The sequence below is a fragment of the Somniosus microcephalus genome, chromosome 20, assembly GCF_052327205.1.
Source record: "Somniosus microcephalus isolate GS21.2 chromosome 20, FLI_Smic_1.0, whole genome shotgun sequence".
Classification (NCBI taxonomy): Eukaryota; Metazoa; Chordata; class Chondrichthyes; order Squaliformes; family Somniosidae; genus Somniosus; species Somniosus microcephalus.
The window spans coordinates 44092829-44112966 of record NC_141006.1 but is presented as its reverse complement, the minus strand read 5'-3'; the positions used below and the strand labels follow the sequence as shown (position 1 = coordinate 44112966).

General features: G+C 45.0%; 1 protein-coding gene across 2 annotated transcripts; it reads right to left on the bottom strand.

Moving 5' to 3' along the window:
* Nucleotides 1–497: 497 nt before the first annotated feature.
* On the bottom strand, nucleotides 498–19136 carry LOC147103176 (palmitoyl-protein thioesterase 1-like). 2 transcript variants are annotated; one of them, XM_085962561.1, is made up of 9 exons: nucleotides 18987–19136; nucleotides 17899–18008; nucleotides 16710–16837; nucleotides 16497–16567; nucleotides 15103–15205; nucleotides 7984–8074; nucleotides 7541–7639; nucleotides 4456–4527; nucleotides 498–1719 (listed from the first exon to the last, which is right to left on the bottom strand). In XM_085962561.1, the coding sequence occupies exons 1-9, from the start codon at nucleotides 19111–19113 to the stop codon at nucleotides 1597–1599; spliced, it is 924 nt and encodes a 307-aa protein (XP_085818687.1). In that variant the 5' UTR covers nucleotides 19114–19136; the 3' UTR covers nucleotides 498–1596. The 2 variants fall into 2 exon arrangements, with proteins under 2 accessions (XP_085818687.1, XP_085818688.1); XM_085962562.1 differs by lacking the exon at nucleotides 4456–4527.
* Nucleotides 19137–20138: the final 1002 nt, after the last annotated feature.

Below are 20138 nucleotides of genomic sequence, written 5' to 3'. Positions count from 1 at the left end.
ACGGGGCAATGTACTAACCAAAATCCTTTTGGAAACCCAAGATTCAGAATATTTCTTGCTTCTGGATCACTAACATACTGCCAGCCCAAGTAATTATCTTAAGACTTGTGGCAAGATAGTGCAGTTCATTAGTGACCCAATGTGCTCGCATGGAATGTTTTTGTTGTGATTTCTGACCTGTTATGGTCCTATTTTCAGCTGTAGGGAAGTGCTGCGTAGGGGGAAGCTCTTGCACATCTCCAGCAGCTGATTATGCAGTGAGCTGGAATATGAAACATGGTGAGATTGGGGGTGGGGGGTGGAGAAAGTACAGCAGCCTTAAAAGTCATGGGTTTTTTGGTGCAATGATGAAAGAAACAGTGGTCTGTGCACAACAATTAGAATCTCCCCTAATCATGGGGTGGAATTAAACCTTTGGGATTTGAATACAATTCCGATGTGTACCAGAACTGGAGCACAAACTATTTTATAAATAAGTGGTACTTGTACAAAACCGATGACATTAGAAAATTTTATTAGAAAAACAAGCACATGATTAAATACAATTAAAATTGGACACTAAATAGGTTCATGATTTGTAAAAATGAAGCAGAACTTAAGGTGAAATTCCTGCAGCTCCAAACTAACCATTATTGCATTAGTCGGTAACATCCTTTTGGCAAGTTGGTTTGGCAAAATAGCATCCTGAACCTTTATCTAGTTAGTGCAGACCCTTCACATGCGTGTTGAACTATGAACATCAATAGTCTAATATTGAATTGTCATTTTTCACCTTGTTCCTGTAGGACAGCATGAGCTGTCTGGAAGGTGTGTGGCATGGCAGCTCTAAGAACTTCACATTGTCCTAACCATGTTTGAGGTGGAAGTGAGACTGCCACAGGATATACTCCACCTACCAATGCAACATACTTTACCCAAAAGCAGTGTGTCAGGATGAACCCTTACTGGCCCATTTAAATTAAAGATAGGTATATGTGGAAGCAATGCTACTTACGTGAGCATCCTCAATATTGGACCAAATTTTGATAATGCTATGGGAGAATGCATACTGTCAGTCATTTTTCACTTTCCCTCAAAGCAAAAAGCCAGAGCTGCAGCTGTTTCTCTAAGTGGTAACTGGGGAGAAATCTACAAACACATAATTGGGAAGGAAAAATGTAAACCTCTTAAGTTATATTCCTAGTTTCAATGGAGACAGCATTTTAATGATTTTTGTGCCATACTATGAGTAGTAATCTGTTAAAGTTAAGCAAAGCCTCATTAGAACTGCTGTAGGAAATTAAAAGCTTGGGATTCAGTGCAATGGAACAGTCACTATGAAACTATCAGTTTGTGACATTCAAATCAATTATGGCATTACCAAAATTAATTAGCTTTTGCAAAATGTGGAGAGTAAAAGTAATCTTTCTCCTTGCTCAAGGGTTCTGGAGGCATTTTCCTCCACCCTTAACCTCTGCAATATCTTGAATTAGCAAAAAGCTTGTAACTACTTCAAATGTAGGTAATGGGCCAGTGTTTCACAACATTACATGATGTCAGATGTGTTAAACATAGGGGTGAATCAATTAGTCAGCAGCTACTGGCTCAGTAAAAGGGTCACTTCAGGTAAGGAATTATGTTGGTGATGAACCAATCCTCCGAGAACTGAAGGTGGTCTCCATCCACAGTTAGAAATGCCAGTTTCTTCGCTTCGTCCATCACCTTCAACCCCAATCGATCCTGTGAGCAAAATAAATGTTAATTTATTCTTGAGTTTTCTGTCAAACCTCCCTTCTTGGAAATTTTGTTTTTGACTCCTGCCAGGTGCAGGTATGTGGGCATAGGTAATCCCCTGGTACTTTGCTCATCTAGTCATTAATGTCCGAGCCTCAACAGGGACTGGCAGGTCCTATTCCAGGCAAGCCAGATCTTGTCCTTGCACGATCTGCATTTTGAGCAGGGGTTACTAAATGGTGATCAAAAGTGGGCACCCTTGCCATCGCAGTATTACTTCATCTGAGATCAAGAAATTCAGTACAGATTAAAGGACTGAACTTGGGATCCTGCACTGCTTGGCTATTGGTGGAAAACATTTGTCACGAGAAGCTTTCACGTTGCACTCAATGGAGTTTGTGCAATCAAAATATTTTTCCAAAAGGTAAGAATTAAATACAATACTTAAAACTGGTATCACTTTTATAAGACTATGGAGCGAGAGTTGCAGACTTGGCCTACTATTTCCAATACCGTGTGCTGAAGCTGTTAATTTAAAACTATTTACATTTTGCTCCAATTCACAAGGCTGCCTTGTACACTGGTCTCCTTGTCAGATTTTGCACCCTCATGACTGTCTGGTCAATGGAAACAATTACTGCTACTTAATATTGTTTAATTTTGATGACGACATTGGGTCACCCATTCAAGCTCTCGGCTCTATTGAAAAAAGCCCTGATTTAATTATTTCTAAGTAACTAACTCCTCATCCTAGTGAACTTCTCCATTGCTTTTATATCCTTATGTTCTCAAAACTACATAATCTGTGGCTAAAGGTTTTGTACAAGTTTATGATGACCTTGCTTTTTGTATTCTATGCTTCTAGTTCAGTTTGCCTTTTATAGACTTATTTCCTTGTACTGCCTCATTTTAATAACCGGTGTACATACAGACCAAAGCTCCCTAAATTCCTGTACTCCATTTAAAACATTTACTATTTAGGGTGGATTTCCTTTCCTTGTTCCAAAATGTATTCCTTTAATTGTCTAGATTAAACTAGATCTGCTCATCCTGCTGACTCACCAGTGTTCTCCTGGAGTTCTTTCACAATCTTAATCACTGCTCCCCAATTTATGTCATCAGCGAATTTTAATAGTTCCCTCAATTGACACGACCAGATCACTTATGTATACTGTGGCAACAAGAGCAGGTCAGAGGCTGGGTATTCTGCAGCGAGTGTCTCGTCACCGGACTCCCCAAAGCCTTTCCACCATCTTCAAGGCACAAGTAAGGAGTGTGATGGCATACTCTCCACTTGCCTGGATGAGTGCAGCTTCAACAACTCGAAGCTCGACACCATCCAGGACAAAGCAGCCAGCTTGATTGGCACCCCCTCTACCACCTTAAACATTCACTCCCTCCACCACCAGCATACCGTGGCTGCAGTGTACACCATTTACAAGATGCACTGCAGCACCTCCCAAACCCGCAACCTCTTCCACCAAGAAGGACAAGGGCAGCAGGCGCATGGGAACACTACCACCTTCAAGTTCCCCTGCAAGTCACACACCATCCTGACTTAGAAGTATATCACCGATCCTTCATCGTCGCTGGGTCAAAATCCTGGAACTCCCTGCCAAACAGCACTGTGGGAGTACCTTCACCACACGGACTGCAGCGGTTCAAGAAGGCGGCTCACCACCACCTTCTCAAGGGCAACTAGGGATGGGCAATAAATGCTGGCCTTGCCAGCGACGCCCTGTTCCCATAAACGAATAAAAAAATAGAAGCAGCCCAACACTGACCACTGTGGAATGCCGCACCTTTCCATTTAGAGAAAATTCCTCTTTACCCTGTTTTGTAACCACCTCTCTAAGCATGTACCATTATTTTTGCCTGTCTTCTAAAGAGATGTCATACTTGTCACCTACCTTTCCATAGAATTGTAGAAAATTATAGTCTAGGCCTGCATGATTTCTTCCCCAGCTTCCTTTAGGATCCTAATAGCATAATTGAGGAGGGAAATACCCAACCATCTCCATTCTGGCAGGGAAAAGACGTGTCACTATTTTCTGCAGCCGTAAAATACATGGTTTGCTGTAAGTCCCGAACTGCCTCCAATTCGTGGACTGACGGTGCAACTCATTGGTTGACACAGTGGTGTCAATAGACACTTTGTTGAAAGTGTGCCTCCTTAATCTCAAAAGCTCCACCCCAACCTCGATTCTTACTACAAGAAAGCTTTATTGTCCTTAGGGGTTTTATTATTACTAACTTTCTCTTGGCTTTTCTGGTCTTTTTCTATCTTTTTGTTTTGTGATTTTTTTTTATTTTTTTTAAGTTATCTGTTTTGTCGATGCTAAATGCTGTTTAAGTTTCAAATTAGATCTAATCTCCACATTTATCCATGGAACACCTGCCTGTAATACATTCCCTTTTTTCCCCTCTTACAGGTATAAACCTGATTTGTAATGTTTCTAACACCGGTTTATTTCCCATTGCTGATCTACAGTTCTATTTTATCTGGGTAGCCCTCATTTCTTTTATCTTGCTGTAACTTGCTCTGTGGTGGGTCTCTCTGGAACTGGTTTGAGACTGCCCAGACTCTCATTTCTCAGGCTTTTTACAGTCAACAGAGATTCAGACACGGGTTGCAGAAAAGGAACAGGGTGTTAGCCCGCTATATCACCCAGTCCCCCAAAGGGAGGTGCCTTCTATAGCATAGAAGAGGCAAATTCCACAAAACATTGCAACAAATCTTACCTCTTGATAAAGAGCACTCTCCTGCAAGCTGTACGTGTCCTTGGCCTGGCCAATTTTGTAGAAACCAAACCACTGCAACAGAGATGAGGAGTGATAATTTAAGTTGGGTTTGTCAAAATGGGATTGTTTATAAAGGAGGCACTGCTTGTATCGTGGCTCGGGTTTGGAAACGGTGTGATTTAAAAAATGTTCAGCTTTATTTTGAGAAAAGCAGATCGATAGATTTTTCTAAAAGAAGCTGCAATGGATGAAAATTACATGTTCGGCAATTTTTTTTGGCTGGTTCACATGGAATTCCACCACCATATTTTAGCTTCCAATACGAGTTACTGATAAATCACAACACTACTCTTTAGGTTTTCTGTTTCAGTACGAAATGCAAACACTCCTTGTAGGGATATGTCCCACTTACTTATGACCATAGAGTTTATGTGCAGGTTAGCAAGGCTAAGGAGCACCCATTTGTGTGCCAGAATAACAGCTAATTGATCACGAGTAAGCTTCCCCTGCTTGTCCAACTAGGACTACCCAACTCATTAGGACTTTGGCCTCCTGGGTTAGTTGAGTGGGAAGCATTCCAGCCCCCAGTGCTGCATTGACTGTTGCTACAGTAATCTAAGCTGACTGGACAGTCAATCATCAATAGTGTTAAGAAGCATTGCAGACCTGCCTAACTTGTGTATTGGATTACCAAGCCTACCATGGAGGATTGACCTGCTTTAAAATTTCCATTCCCAGCTGTGCCATCTGTCACTTCAACCCTAAAATGACCACACTTGTGTATCTTTCCCCCACTTAAGCAGAGTGCTTTACTCAACAGAATGCTGCTTCTGAATGCTGTTCAGTGACCTCCTGTCTATATGTTCATGTTTGGTTAAGACAGGACTGGGTGAAATATTATCCAGTTGAAAAGCCCTGCAGCCATTTACTGTCTAGGGTCACAAATTGGCATGAGGTAGTGGATGGCAGTTGGGATTCATGATACTGTACTTCACCACAGCAAGCATCCTCACCTTTGTGTGAGAGAGAGAGAGAGGGTAAAATGCAGTGAATTTATTTATAAAATAAGATACAGGTAGACTATCCTTTATCCGAAAACCTCGGGACCAGCCGAGTTTCGGATAAAGGAGAATTTCGGATTTCGGAAGGTGGGTCGGCGGGGGGTCGTGCGCACGACTTACGCTGACGCTCAGCGTAAGTCAGTCGGGGTCGGGGCCGGCGGTTGTCGGGGCTGGTGGGGTCCGCGGGGGGGGGGGGGGGGGGGTCGGTGGTTGTCGGGGCCGGCGGTGGTCGGGGGGGTCGGCGGTTGTCGGGGTCGGCGGTTGTCGGGGGGTCGTGCGCACGACTTAACCTTTATCCGAACTTCCGCGACCGGAACCCTCTAAAAACTGAAGGTTTTTTCGTTCAGCATAAGTCGTACGCACGACTTACGCTGAACGAAAAAACCTTCGGTTTTTAGAGGGTTTCGGTTTTCGGAAGTCCGGATAAAGGGTAGTCTACCTGTAACACTAAACTTGTGAAAAAGAAGTATTTCTGTAAAACATCATTTTAGCAACATTTTTAGCATATTTAGGATACGGGGTAGGACATTTAGGACTGAGATGAGGAGAAATTTCTTCACTCTGAGGGTGATGAACCTGTGGAATTCTCTATCACAGAAGGCTGTGGAGGCCAAGTCACTGAATATATTTAAGGAGATAGATTTCTGGACACAAAAGGCATCAAGGGGTATGGGGAGAGAGCAGGAATATGGTATTGAGATAGAGGATCAGCTATGATCATATTGAATGGCAGGAGCAGGCTTGAAGGGCCTACTCCTGCTATTTTTCTATGTCTATGTTTTCTAGAAGTCAATGGGGATAAAGGGATATGGGATCAGGGTGGGCACACGGAATTGCATTTCTGTAGAGCCTTTAACATGGGGAAAAAAAGTCCCACGGCACTTCAAAGGGTAAGGGAATAAATGAATATGAAGCCAAAGGAGAAGGCATTAGGAGAGGTGACCAAAAGCTTGGCTGAGGAAGTAGGTTTTAAAACTTAACAGAAGAGGGAGAAGTGGAGCTGTTTAGCGAGGGATATCCAGAGCCTGGTGGATAAGCAGCTGAAGGCATAGGTACCAATGCTGGCGTGAATGTGAGGATGCACAAGGTAAGCGTAGAACCAAGCGAGGGCAGCCTCACTTAGCTGGACATTTGCGACTTTGGTAGGGCCATTTTTGTCGGGACCTTTTGGTGATGTGGCAAGGGAGGATACTTGATTGGAGAGATTCAAACAGGGTGTCATTAGAAAGATTGGTACAGATTTGGGAGGTGAGAAAGGGAAGATTCAAGATGGGGTGGTAGTTTGCGAGGGCGGAGGTATCGAGGGTGGTTTTTTTGGAGAGGGGGTGATGGCAGTTTTAAAAGAGGGGGACAGTACTTGAGAGGGAACCATCTACAATATCAGCTAGCATGGAAGCCAGGAAGCAAAGTTGTGTGGGCATCAGTTTAGTGAGAATGGAGTCAAGGGAGCAGGAGGTGGATCTCATGGACGAGATTTATCGAAGAGGGCATCAAGGGAGGTGGGAAACTAGAGAAAGACTGCATACAGGGCTCAGTGAGCAAGGGGGAAGGGGAGGAAGCAGCAGAGGCAGCTGAACAGATGGTCTCAATCTTGGTGACAAAAAACATCCATGAACTCCTTGCACTTGTTGGAGGTGAGGGTGGAGGGGCAGGGAAAGGATTTTAAAGAGATAGTTGGTTGTGGAGAAATGAAGCCAGACTTCTGCTTGTGTGGATGGATTGGTTGGGCCGGGCCAAACCGCTTGTTTCCAATTTGTAATTTCTATGTCCAGGACACGAGATTGGGAGGGGAGGGATACTCTAACTAATGACTGTCTACTTGAGTCAATTTGGATTCCTAGATTTAGTAAGTTCCTGCAAGCAGTTATAAAAATGTGGAAACAAATTGATAGAAAAAGAATTTAAATTAAAAAGTGTCCTGATGACTGACATTTACAGAACTAAAATTCTAGACACAGCTTCAACCATCATTGTGGCAGCAATTACAATAAGTTAGGTGAAGAGTCAAGAGCATCCATCCTCACCTCCGAATCAACTGGGTCAACCATGGAATCCTTCAAAAATTTCACCATTACAAACTTTTTTAATTTCATCAGATTCTCCTTATAGCTTTCATTGATGCCCTGTAATAAAATTAGAGACAGTAGTTGTATGATTCTCACTTAAATAGCATTCAAATCACAGGCTTAAATATCATTTGATTGCTACTTCCCTCTGTACATGTTGAAACTTGGCTGCTACATTAAGACTCTGAGCAAATCTATTCCATTAAATGACAAACAGCAAAAGTGGCAACATAGGTCACCGATATAGGAATGTAGCAAAAGACAAAATGACATTTCTGGAAGGATGTGATGTTTGGGGTAATGGTGGCACAGCCGGTTCCGAATGCCGTGCTGACATTTGATGGATGCAGTTCACAACCTACAATTTCTCATACAAGAAGTTAAAGTCACTGAGTACGTACCCTTTCTTGATTGATGTCTGCCAAGAAAATGCTTTTGTTCCTGTACAGGTCTTCATTCAAGGGATCGTGCCAGTACTCTGCCTGCACCAAGCTAGCAGGAAAGCAAGAGTAAGTAAACTGAATTAATTGGTGGCCTTGAACAATTATAAAAGTGACTATTGACAAATTCACCATAGCCTTTATGGTTACGTTGGGACAAGTAGAGGAAGTGGGGTGGGCAGGTGTGAAAGAGAACCATGGAAGTGGACCTCATTGGAGTAATAGTGGAGAAAGGAGCTAGCAATCGATTACATTGAACGCAGCAAGGAGGGATAGTGTGCCACATTTTTAGTTACTGAAGTTGTGGGTGACTGACCTGGTGACTCAGTGCTATGAACAGGGTGGAAAGCAAACTGAAGAGATTCAAAATGGGATTGATGGCTGAAGTGAGCATCGAGCCGAGTGCTTACACTATGTTGAAGGACCTTTGAGAGCACTCCAGTGAAAAAATGTAAGTCTTCAATTACACATGGATACACTATTACACTAAAATCATAAACTAATTAACCTTAAGAGCAATCAATATACATGTCAATAACTAGACAGAAATTAATAAGCTTTGTTTGGCATGTTTTATTTATATATATTTTCTAAATATCCAAATTTGATGATTGAATTTACAAAGTTCAATGCAAATTCCTGTGCTGTTTAGCAGGGAAGACACCTTAGAATTAAATGATTCTCTGTAAAATTCTGCTGTTGTGGTCTGTGAATGATGTGATGCAAGGAGTTATACTAATAATATTCCAGTAAGAATTTAAGCAAGAGACACATTATTGAGTCACTGCAGCTTTCCATTTGTTGCTCTGGATAATTGCCCCATTGTGGCAAAACCACTAAGTGACTTACATAATTGTCTGTAACCAATGTTACTACCTCTAGCATTAATTGTCTGTAACCAATGTTATTACCTTTCAAGTTGGCTCTGGTTAAACAGAGCTAGATCGACAACATCGCGATCTGACGCGATGATGTCATCACGTGGGTCACGTGACGTCCCCTTCAGCGGGAAACGTCATGACATCAGAGGGCGGGACCAGCCAGTCCTCGTGTGGATTGAAAGAGAAAAGACCTGTTTTGAGCTTCTCCTGTAGTTTCTTGTTTTGTAAAGTTCTTAGACAATAAATTCAGTTTGTTAACTTCCAGTTAAGTTATAGATTCTTTGTTAGGAGTGCAGAGACTCCTACATTGGTGACCCCGATTCCTCGCGATCGTTTTTCGCGGTGAACGCCGAACACAGGCCAGTGATGGAGGCCAATGCAGTGGCCTTGAAGCTCCCCCAATTCTGGGAACAACAGGCAGCCTCTTGGTTTGTGCAAGCCGAGGCACAATTTGAGCTCCGCAACATCGTTCAGGATCAGACCAGATATCTCCACGTGGTCTCCGCCCTCGCGAGCGCGACGGCGTCGAGAATCATCAGCCTGCTGGAGAGTCCTCCGACTGCTGACAAGTATGTCGCCATCAAGACACGATTGCTGCAGGTATTTGGTCTCACCAAAGCGGAGCGCGCTCGCCGTTTACTGACTCTACCAGGGTTAGGAGACTCCAAACCCTCGGAAATGATGAGTCATATGCTGACTCGCCTGGGGTCCGAGCCCCAGTGCTTTCTGTTTCGCGAACTGTTCCTTACTCAACTTCCTGAGCAAGTACAGGCGTCCCTCGCCCGAGCAGAAACTGCAGACTGCGTCGCGCTCGCCAAAGAGGCGGATAAGATTTACGCGGTCCGGCAACAATACTGTGCCCTCGCGCAATGCCCCGCCACGAAGAGCCCGGCTCCGACAAAGGCGCCTCCGATGACCGGTTTCTGCTACTACCACGCTCGTTTCGGCCCGAAGGCCCGCTGCTGCCGCTCGCCGTGCACTTTCGTTACCAGACCGTCGAATAGACCGCCGAGAGTCATGCACGCCGGTCCCGGTACTTCCCCCGCTGCCGCGATGGCGATCAGTGCTTCCGGGAATCTCACCTACGTAACCGACTCCATCTCTGGCCGTCGTTTTCTATGCGACACGGGGGCGCAATGCAGCGTACTGCCCGCCTCGGTCATAGACCTTCGCTCCGGCAGCCATGGTCCCCCTATGCAAGCGGCCAACGGGGGTTCAATCCACACTTGCGGGAAGCGCCTCGTCCGAGTATGTTTCGGTGGACAGTTTTTCAGCTGGAATTTCATCACCGCTCAAATCTCTCAGGCCCTGTTGGGTGCTGACTTTTTAGGCGCCAACGGCCTGTTGGTGGACGTGAAAAATCGACGCCTCGTTCGCGCCGCCACACTCGACGATATTTCGGGGACGCGCAGCACGGCTGCGTCACACACGATTTCATGTGCGTGGCCGCAGCCCGACTATTTCGCCCGGCTCCTCGAGGATTTCCCCGCAGCCCAACTTTTCGGCTCCGACCGTCAAGCATAGGGTGGAGCACCATATTTCGACTACCGGCTCACCCGTTTACGCCAGGGCGCGACATTTAGAGCCCAGTAAGCTAGCGGCAGCAAAGGTGGAGTTCGCCGTGATGGAAAAAATGGGGATCATCCGTCGGTCCAGTAGCCCCTGGTCCTCCCCGCTCCACATCGTCCCCAAGCCCGGCGGGGGATGGCGGCCCTGTGGGGATTATCGCCGCTTCAACGACATAACGACGCCCGACCGCTACCCCATTCCCCATATACAGGACTTCTCAGCACATTTGGCGGGGACGTCCATCTTCTCCAAAATCGACCTCGTCCGTGGTTACCATCAGGTGCCGGTGTACCCTCAGGATGTCGAAAAGACAGCGGTAATTACCCCCTTTGGACTCTTTGAATTCCTGCGAATGCCCTTTGGGCTTAAGAACGCGGCACAGGCGTTTCAGCGCCTCATGGATTCAGTCCTGCGGGACCTTGATTTTCTCTTTGTTTATTTGGACGATATTCTGGTTGCCAGCACCTCCAAGGAGGAACACCTCGAGCACCTTCGGGTCCTTTTCAGACAGCTTCAGCAGCACGGCCTCATCGTTAACTCGGACAAATGCCGCTTCGGCCTATCGCAACTGGATTTCCTGGGCCACCGCATAACCCCCACGGGGGCAACGCCACTTCGGGTCAAGGTGGAGGCAATTGCGGCGTTCCCGAAACCGCAATCTGTGAAAGCTTTACAGGAGTTCCTGGGGATGGTTAACTTCTATCATCGTTTCATCCCCAGGGCTGCACAGCTCATGCATCCTCTATATGAGGCCCTCAGAGGCTCGACGGGAAAGGACCCTGTGGTATGGTCACAGGACATGGATCGTGCTTTCGAGGAGACGAAAGCCGCACTCGCCAATGCAACCATGTTAGCACACCCCCTGCCGGGAGCCACCATCGCTCTCACGACGGACGCGTCAGACTACACGGTGGGGGCCGTCCAGGAGCAGTGGGTCGACGGCGCGTGGCAACCCCTGGCCTTTTTTAGCCGCCAGCTACAATGGCATGAACGCCGGTACAGTACTTTCGACCGAGAGCTGTTGGCTTTGTTTTTGGCCATCCGCCATTTCCGTTTCCTCCTCGAAGGACGACGCTTCATCGCGTTTGTCGACCACAAGCCACTGCTGTTCGCAATGGCCAAGGCTGCGGAACCATGGCCGGCTCGGCAGTAACGGCAGCTCACGTACATATCGGAGTTCACCACCGACATCCGACATGTGGCCGGTAAGGACAACGTCGTCGCCGATTGCCTATCCCGCGCCGCCGTCCAATTGGGCATTGACTACGCACAGATGGCGGTTGACCAAGCGGACGACCCGGAGACCCAGGGTTTTCGTTCGGTTCCAAACAGCCTCCAGCCGAGGGATATGCCTTTCCATTCCGCGGGTACCACTCTGCTCTGCGACGTTTCGCTGGGTGCACCCCGTCCGATCGTCCCGTCTAAATGGCGTCGTACGATTTTCGATGCCTTACACGGCCTATCGCACCCTGGGGTGCGGGTATCGCAAAAACTGCTGGTCTCCAAATTCGTATGGAGGGGAATACGCAAGGACGTCAGGGACTGGGCGAACACTTGTGGTGTTTGCCAACGGTCCAAGGTGCAGCGCCATGTCAGAGCCCCGCTCGCCACCTTCGAGGTCCCGGAACGGCGATTTGACCATATTCACATCGACTTAGTGGGACCACTCCCACCTTCCTGGGGCTTTACGTACCTTTTGACGATGGTGGATCGCACCACGAAGTGGCCGGAGGCAGTTCCCCTGACGTCCACCACATCTGCGGACGTTGCTCGAGCTTTCGTTTCGTCCTGGGTGGCCCGTTTTGGTGTCCCTGCGGACATTTCGTCGGATCGGGGGCCGCAATTTTCGTCCGAACTGTGGAACGAGGTGATTTCCGTGTTAGGCCGTAGTGCGGTGGAGTTTAACGCCCATCACCCACAGGCGAACGGCTTGTGCAAGCGGTTCCACCGCTCCTTGAAGGCGTCGCTCAGGGCCAGCCTGCTGGATGCATCCTGGGTCGACAAACTACCGTGGGTGATGTTAGGACTCCGCACGGCGCCGAAGGAAGATCTCCAGGCAGCGGCGGCGGAGATGGTTTACGGGCAACCGCTTCGAGTCCCAGGTGAATTCCTGCCGTTACCTATGCGACCATGGTCCACGGCCACACAAAAAGAGACCCCCTGGGATGCAGCCCGCTGTTTCCATCCAGTTCCGACCTCACGGCACGGTTTGCTTTCGTCCAACGTCCCCGGGGAGTTGTCGAAAGCCAAGTTCGTGTTTGTGCGCCAGGATGGCCATCTTACCCCGCTCACACCGCCGTATGCCAGACCCTTCAAGGTTTTGCAGGCAGGGGACAAGAGTTTCGTGATTGACATCGGGGGAAAACCGGATCACATCTCTGTCGATCGCCTCAAGCCTGTGCACCTGGACCTCGAACGATCGATCGAGCTGGCGCAGCCTCTGAACCGCGGCCGGCCGCTACCACACCTGACGCCGCTGTACCGCCTACCAGTTCGCCACCTGCTCAGCGTTTTCCCCTCCGGGAATTTCGGAGTCGGTCCAACAGACTTGTCCGACCTCCTCAGCGATTGACTCTTTTCGTTAAAGACAATTCTGGGGGGGCGTATGTGGCAAAACCACTAAGTGATTTACATAATTGTCTGTAACCAATGTTATTACCTCTAGCATTAATTGTCTGTAACCAATGTTATTACCTTTCAAGTTGGCTCTGGTTAAACAGAGCTAGATCGACAACATCGCGATCTGACGCGATGACGTCATCACGTGGGTCACGTGACGTCCCCTTCGGCGGGAAACGTGATGACGTCATGATGTCAGAGGTAGAGGGTGGGACCAGCCAGTCCTCGTGTGGATTGAAAGAGAAAAGACCTGTTTAGAGCTTCTCCTGTAGTTTCTTGTTTTGTAAAGTTCTTGGACAATAAATTCAGTTTGTTAACTTCCAGTAAGTTATAGATTCTTTGTTAGGAGTGCAGAGACTCCTACACCATCACATTTAATAAAATAGGCTCACGCACTGCAAATGGTTGTCTGTGGACTATTGGGGATTTACTCAAGGAAAGTCCTGGCCAAAATGAAACTGAAAATGAAAGTAGACCATTTGTTTCTTTCTTAAAGAAAATTAAATCCGAGAGCAAGCCTTGCTCAAACATCTCCAAAAAGTTTTATTCTATAGGGACTCTTTTTCATTACTTCTCAAACATAACTTTTTAAAAAAGTTTTTACATGCAAACAGGCTGTTTGGCCCAGCCAGTCTGTACTGGTGTTTATTCTCCACGTAAGCAGAATTCCTAATCCCATGTTCCCCCCGCCGTTCCCATATCGCTTTATTCACTTTTCCTTCAACCGCCTAGCTAGCCTATTATGTGTTGACATGGTCGTTGCTTCGATCACTAACTCAGGTAATGCATTCCACAGCCTCTGTCCTAAATTTCTTACATTTTATCTTGTATCTACGTTCCCCTCATTCTGGACTCCTCCATCATTGGAACGTTTCTATCTACTCTTTGTTCCGTTCATAATTTCAAACACCTCTATCAAACCACCCCATAATCACCTCTGTTCTAATTTTTAAAAACACTTTTTCATATTTGTATTTCCTCATACCAGGCAACCTCCTCATGACTCTGCACTGTACCCCCCCTCTGCCTCAACCTCCTTCCTGTAGGGTGGAGCCCAAAACTGATCTCAGTGCTCCAACTGTGGTCTTACTAAGATCTTCTTAGATTCATCATTACGTCTTGAATTTTATATATATTCCTCCTGCCATAAACCCCAGTATTCTGGCTTTGTCTTGTGAACCTGAACCCCCAAATTCCTCTATTCTCCCACCTCACCAGCTTTCTCCCATTCAAGCTATAATTATTTTTTAAATCAAGCACCACCTCACATTTACTAACATTGAATTCCATCTGCCACTTTTTTAAAATCCATTTCACCATCCCCCTAGTTTCTTATTTACTATGCCTCCTATTTTAGTATCTTCAAGTTTAGACACCACTCCCTCTAGCCCCATCAGTGATGCATACTGAACAGAAGCAGTTCCAGAATAGAACACCGTGGGACACCTCTACTAACTTCCAACCACCCTGAGAAATTGCCCTCGACTCCTATTTGGTTTCGTCCCTTGTAATCCGTTTTTAATCAAATTTACTGCCCTCAGCTCCCTCCTCCCCAATTTCATACCCTTTAACCTTCTCCAATTGGCTCCTGTGTGGTACTTTGTTAAAGGCGCTGAGTCCATTTACACCACATCAACTACATTTCCCCATCCTTTCTCCATTCACCATATCTGTCACCTCCTCAAAGAACTCTTCTCTGGTTGTCGGGCACGAGTTTCCTTCCTGAAATCTGTTTTGTATCATTAACCAGAGTGACTTTTAGTACCATGGGGAAAGAGCGACAGTTCACTTTAATTGTACCTCTTGCTAGTTGTTCAGAATATGGCTTTTATTGTTTTATCCTCATAACTGGAAATGGACACATGGCAGTTAGCACCTATTTGCTCTCTCACAGTATTAGAGATATTTACTGACTTTCTTAGTTCACTGTGGAATAATCAGACACATGATTCACATAATGAACGACACAAGACAGGACTATCTTAAAATCTCTCATTACTGATAGACTTACTGCTCTTGAATTGGACTACTGTAAGCACCCAAGTTCAGCATTTTTCTTATCCAGTTGCAGATGTGGGAACTCTCTCCAGGACAGCGGGGTAAACCGTACACTCCTAGTGGGGGGGAGGGGGGGAGAAACAGAATCAGAACTTAGTCTGAAGGGAAGACCTGAAATTATTACTTTATTTTTCTTTCCATATTAAAAAAAACCTTGATTCTAGGGGAAGTCTGCAGGGCACAACCTGGTGGTGTATTCAGTGGGATTTGCCGCGGTTTATTCAGAGGTCTGTCCCCAAGTCACCTTGTACACCACATATGAATAAATATTTAATAGTTTGATTTTGAACTTTGCAGTCCACATACAAGAGAAGTGGCAGATGTGGGAAGAGGGGTAGGGAGGATAGGAAGCAGCCAAGATTGGTATTTTTCTTGGGAGGGGGCACAAAAGGCCGATTTCAATGTTCGGTGAAGTGGGAGGGGTGCTGGCTATGGCTTAATAGTAGCATTCTCACCTGGGTCCAAGTCCCACTCCAGAGACTTGAGCCCATAATCTGGGCTGACACTTCAGTGCAGTACTGAGGGGTGTGCTGCACTGTCAGAGGTGCTGTCTTTTGGATAGGATGTTAAGCCCCTCGGGTGGACGTAAAAGATCGCATGGATCTACTTCATTCCTAAATTACAACATTAATTAGACTTCTCTAGCTGTAAAGCACTTTGGGATGACCTGACGTCGTGAAACGTGCTATATTGCTGGAAGTTCTTTCTTTATGATCTCTGGGAGAGGGGACAAGGACGCCAATGGCTTATTATCCTGGTCAGTAGGGTGGGTGTAGTAGGCCAGAGCTGATTTTTAAAGCTCAGTGGAGGCAGGCGACATGCTCAGTTACAATGCATGCTGCTTCAGAGTGATGCCTGATCTTGAGGAACACTGATACAGAGTGGCACCAATTTTCCATGAAGGCTGATTCGGGCAGTTCAATCGCTGGGTGGTCTTATCAGGCTGATCTTTTGAATGCAATCTTCAACAACTTAACTCTGAACTGAGGAATGAAGTTTTCTACATGAATATTTCTTTATTCCCTGTGCTAACTTTCAAATCCATTGCAAAAGAGTCAGGGTAGCAACAGAGAAGACAGTTTCAGTTGAAGTTTTAAAAAGGACATGCTCTGACTATCAGGAGGCACTTCAGTGCAATTACAAGGATGCTATTGTGTAACGTATTGGACATAAGTCACGTGACCTCAACAATACCACATTTCAACATACCTATGAAATGTTGCGGACACTCACTTTTATAATAGTTTTGTGTCACAACTACAATAATGCAAGGGTTTCAGCCTTTGGAAATTATATATTTGAACAAATATGCACTTAAATGGAGTTAACTGGACCAGGAAATATTACCTTGATGTTGGCCTCCAAACGTGATGAGATTTACCATGGTAGGAGAAGGACACCTCTGTGCCACAGCTCTCCTAGAACGGATAGAAAACCATGAGTGAGAAAGCTCTGTATAAAAAAAAAAATAAGCGGCCAAACCACAAATATCCCCTTTTGACTGCATTTCAAAAAAAATAAGTACTTATTTGCCTGTAGGCTCCATTTGGTCACACTTACAGAAACTGACCTCCTTGAGAGAAGCCCATCGCATTGTAGCCATTCTGTAGATTCTTGTCCTTGGACAATATATTACACACCAGCTCAACTTGGTCATTTACATTCATGAAGAAACTGTTCTCCATGTCCTTTAAAAAAGAAAGTTTCCAATGTATAGAGATCTTTGTGAGGGATTGTATTGTTAACAGTAGATAAGTCTAGACCACAAGTTCCTTATTTTTGAAAATCAGCATTTTACTTGATATTTAGTCGTTGAATAATTAACACAAATTATTGCTCTTTGTCTAATTTTCTGGGTCTTGCAACAACCACTTCGTTCCTGGCTTGTCAAAGCACGGTTAAGTATGGCACTGAACCACATAGACCCAGGAAGTCACAGCTTCACTTCCCTATCTGTAGTGTTAGCTATTCTCAGTCAGGGTGCAATGGCCTCAGTGTTCTTAGACCAGACAGTTGAAATCTATCATCTAAGGATCTTGCTCCGAATCACCATCCCGTAACCTGCGTCAAACAATGTGCAAATGTGGATGAAAGATGAGGACAGCGTCCGACTTTGCTATCATGCCCTCTACAGTTAAAACCCTGCCAACACACAGCCACTATAGCCACTTTAGGCAAGGTACATAGGATTTAAAAGAGGGTTTATTAAAATTACTTTTCCTCCAACTTTTTTTCTGAAGGCATCTTGAGTGTGGTTCCCTTGAGTGTGCACTCTCCTATACCTGGCTCATATGGACATTCATTAAAAAAAAACTGAAATTTATCACTATTGTGGGGGGGGGGGTGGAGAGAGAAAGAGAGGGAAAAAACACAGCTGCACCTGATCTTATTCATACATCCCATTCGCACACTTCCACTGGGGATCACTGGATAGGAATCAGGAGCAGGAACCCTAGTGAAGAAAGTGCTACAAATACAAATGTTCCTCATTGCAACCAATAACCATGACTTTGAGTACAACATGCAATTTTGTAAGCTTCCTAATTAATTAGAAAAGCCTTTAATATTTTTGTATGCCATCCAAAACTAATTGTAGAACAGAGCTACTGTAATGATCTGTACAACATCAAATCATTTGTTTTTGAGTAATTCAAAGTTGCTGTACTGGTGCCAGAAGCAATAAAACTATTTTGAAATAACATTTAAAATTTATCACAATTCTAATCCATTCCAGCTCATTATCCCATACCTCAGCAATGGTGTTTCCAATTTCCAAGGATAAAACATAAATTCCTGGGAGTTTTTCTTCCACCAGTTTCTTGATAAATCCCATGCTAAGAGGGTTACAGCAGCTGTCACCTAAAATTTAACAATAATTTGTACAGAAAGCAGAAGACTGAAGTGTTATCATGGCTATTTGAAAACATTACATAGGGTTTTACAGCACAGAAACTGGACATTCGGCCCAACTGGTCTATGCCAGTGTTCAAGCTGCACATGCGCCTCCTCCCATCCTACTTCATCTCACCCCATCAGCATAACCTTCTATTCCTTTATCCTTCAGGTGCTTATCTAGCTTCCCCTTCAATGCCTCAACTACTCCATCTGGTAGCAAGTTCCACATTCTAATCACTTTCTGGGTAAAGAAGTTTTAATGCTTTAACTGGGTTTCGTTGTTTGAGGAAGTGTATCAGTTGGTCCAGGTAGAATCATATGCAAATAATAAAGCTGCATTTTGACCAGTTATGCCAGTGCAACATATTGGTAAAGTCAAAAAAGTAAAACGCTATACAGTGATCCCTTTCATGTTGTAAATGCTGCATATACTTCCAAGTTATTACGCAAAATTAGATTAGCTTTTTATTGCACTGCCGCTGCTTAAACAAAGTCCGCTTTCACTTCTATATTTCGGCGCCTCACCGCTTGATTATTATACTGTAATAGGATTTGCCTGACTTGATCCCACGAGGCAGCTTAAATTAACAGAATGTCCTTTATAAAAGGTTTTAAAAACATACTTTTGTATTTTAAACTGTAAAGCAACAATTGTAAGTTTATCGTGTTATAACATTGCATGTTTCTGAAGCAAACATGGAAAATTATTGCAATTTAGTGGTTTGTGTAATTTGAATCAACGATTTATACAAGATCTGTAAACGTGCAACAAATACATCGTCAAATGCACAAACATTTCCGGTCGCTGTCAATTCAACCGAAGGGCGACAGAAACAGTCGCGGTGCTTCCGCGATCAGCAGCTCCCACTTCACTCCGTTTCTAAGTCTCTATTCGATTATACAACTAATATATTAGATTTCTTTTTATGGCCGCCTTCTCACCCATGCCGTGCCAAATGACCACCGGCGGTGGCTCGGTGCTGTTCCGGGCTGTCTTCCATGACACGGTTTCCGAGACGGAGGAGAAGCAGAAGAGCAGCACAAACCAGCATCCTCCCGGCGCCGCCATCTTACCGCTGTCATGTGATCTCGCGGCTTGTGATTGGTTGAGAATGGGCCTCACTCTGCACGTGGAGCTGGTACATTGCTTGGGTTGTGCGGTGAAATATTCACTTCTATTCAACGAGGAGAGGAGTTGTGGTGCTGAAGAACTTCATTTAATCTTAACTTTAGTTTACAGATTCAATTCAATTTCAATTCAAATCGCTTTATTGGCATGACAAGTTACATCTTATGTTGCCAAAGCATCGGAAAACATTCATGTTTGTTCACAAAAATACAGATCTATCCAAACAGTGTATAAACAGATATATCCCTGAGTGTATAAATATATACATTCATATAATTTATATATACTCTTTTCTTATATTTACTGGTTGTCCCTCTGTTTATGGCAAGCTGTAACATAGTGTGCCGCTAGTGTTATGCAATTTCTCTCTTCCCCTAGTAGGTATGGAGTTTTTGGTCGTCATTCAAATTTCTGAATTCCGGGCATATTTTTGTGAATTTTGGGTAGAAATTCTCCCTTATGCCCTGATATTTTCTACAAGCTGTGAGGAAGTGCATCTCTGTCTCCACCACTCCCTGACTGCAGTGAGAGCATATCCTGTCCTCTCTTGGTAGCTGGGTCTGTCTGTGTCTACCTTTTTCGATCGCCAGGTTATGTTCACTAAGTCTGTACATTGTCAAAGTTTTTCTCAGTTTGCTATCCTTTACCATGGTCAGGTAATCAGCCATGTTGTATTGTCTGTTTAGGGCCAAGTAGCAATTGAGTTTGCTTTGGGTTTTTGTTGTTTCTGCCCAATATGACAGATATTTTTCCTTTTGCTTAGCGACGATTGTGTTGGGTCGAATTCTTTGTGTTACGCTGTCACTGTCCTGGGGCTGGTTATTGTTAGTAGTGTTAGTAGTTACTTCACTGAGTCCCAGGACTAGTTGACTGAGGATATTCTTCTTTATGGTCCTCTCTTGGCATTTCAGGGCTTCGTAGTGATAGCATTGGGGGTTGCTCATTTCTAGGTGTTTCCAAAATTT

Excerpts from the sequence above, each read along its gene's own strand:
- LOC147103176 (XM_085962561.1), bottom strand. The coding sequence starts at position 19,113 with ATGGCGGCGCCGGGAGGATGCTGGTTTGTGCTGCTCTTCTGCTTCTCC. Across the intron at positions 18,009-18,986 it reads GGTCATTTGGCACGGCATGG|GTGACAGCTGCTGTAACCCT; the intron begins GTGAGAAGGCGG and ends GTTAAATTTTAG. Across the intron at positions 4,528-7,540 it reads TTGACCCAGTTGATTCGGAG|TGGTTTGGTTTCTACAAAAT; the intron begins GTGAGGATGGAT and ends TCTCTGTTGCAG.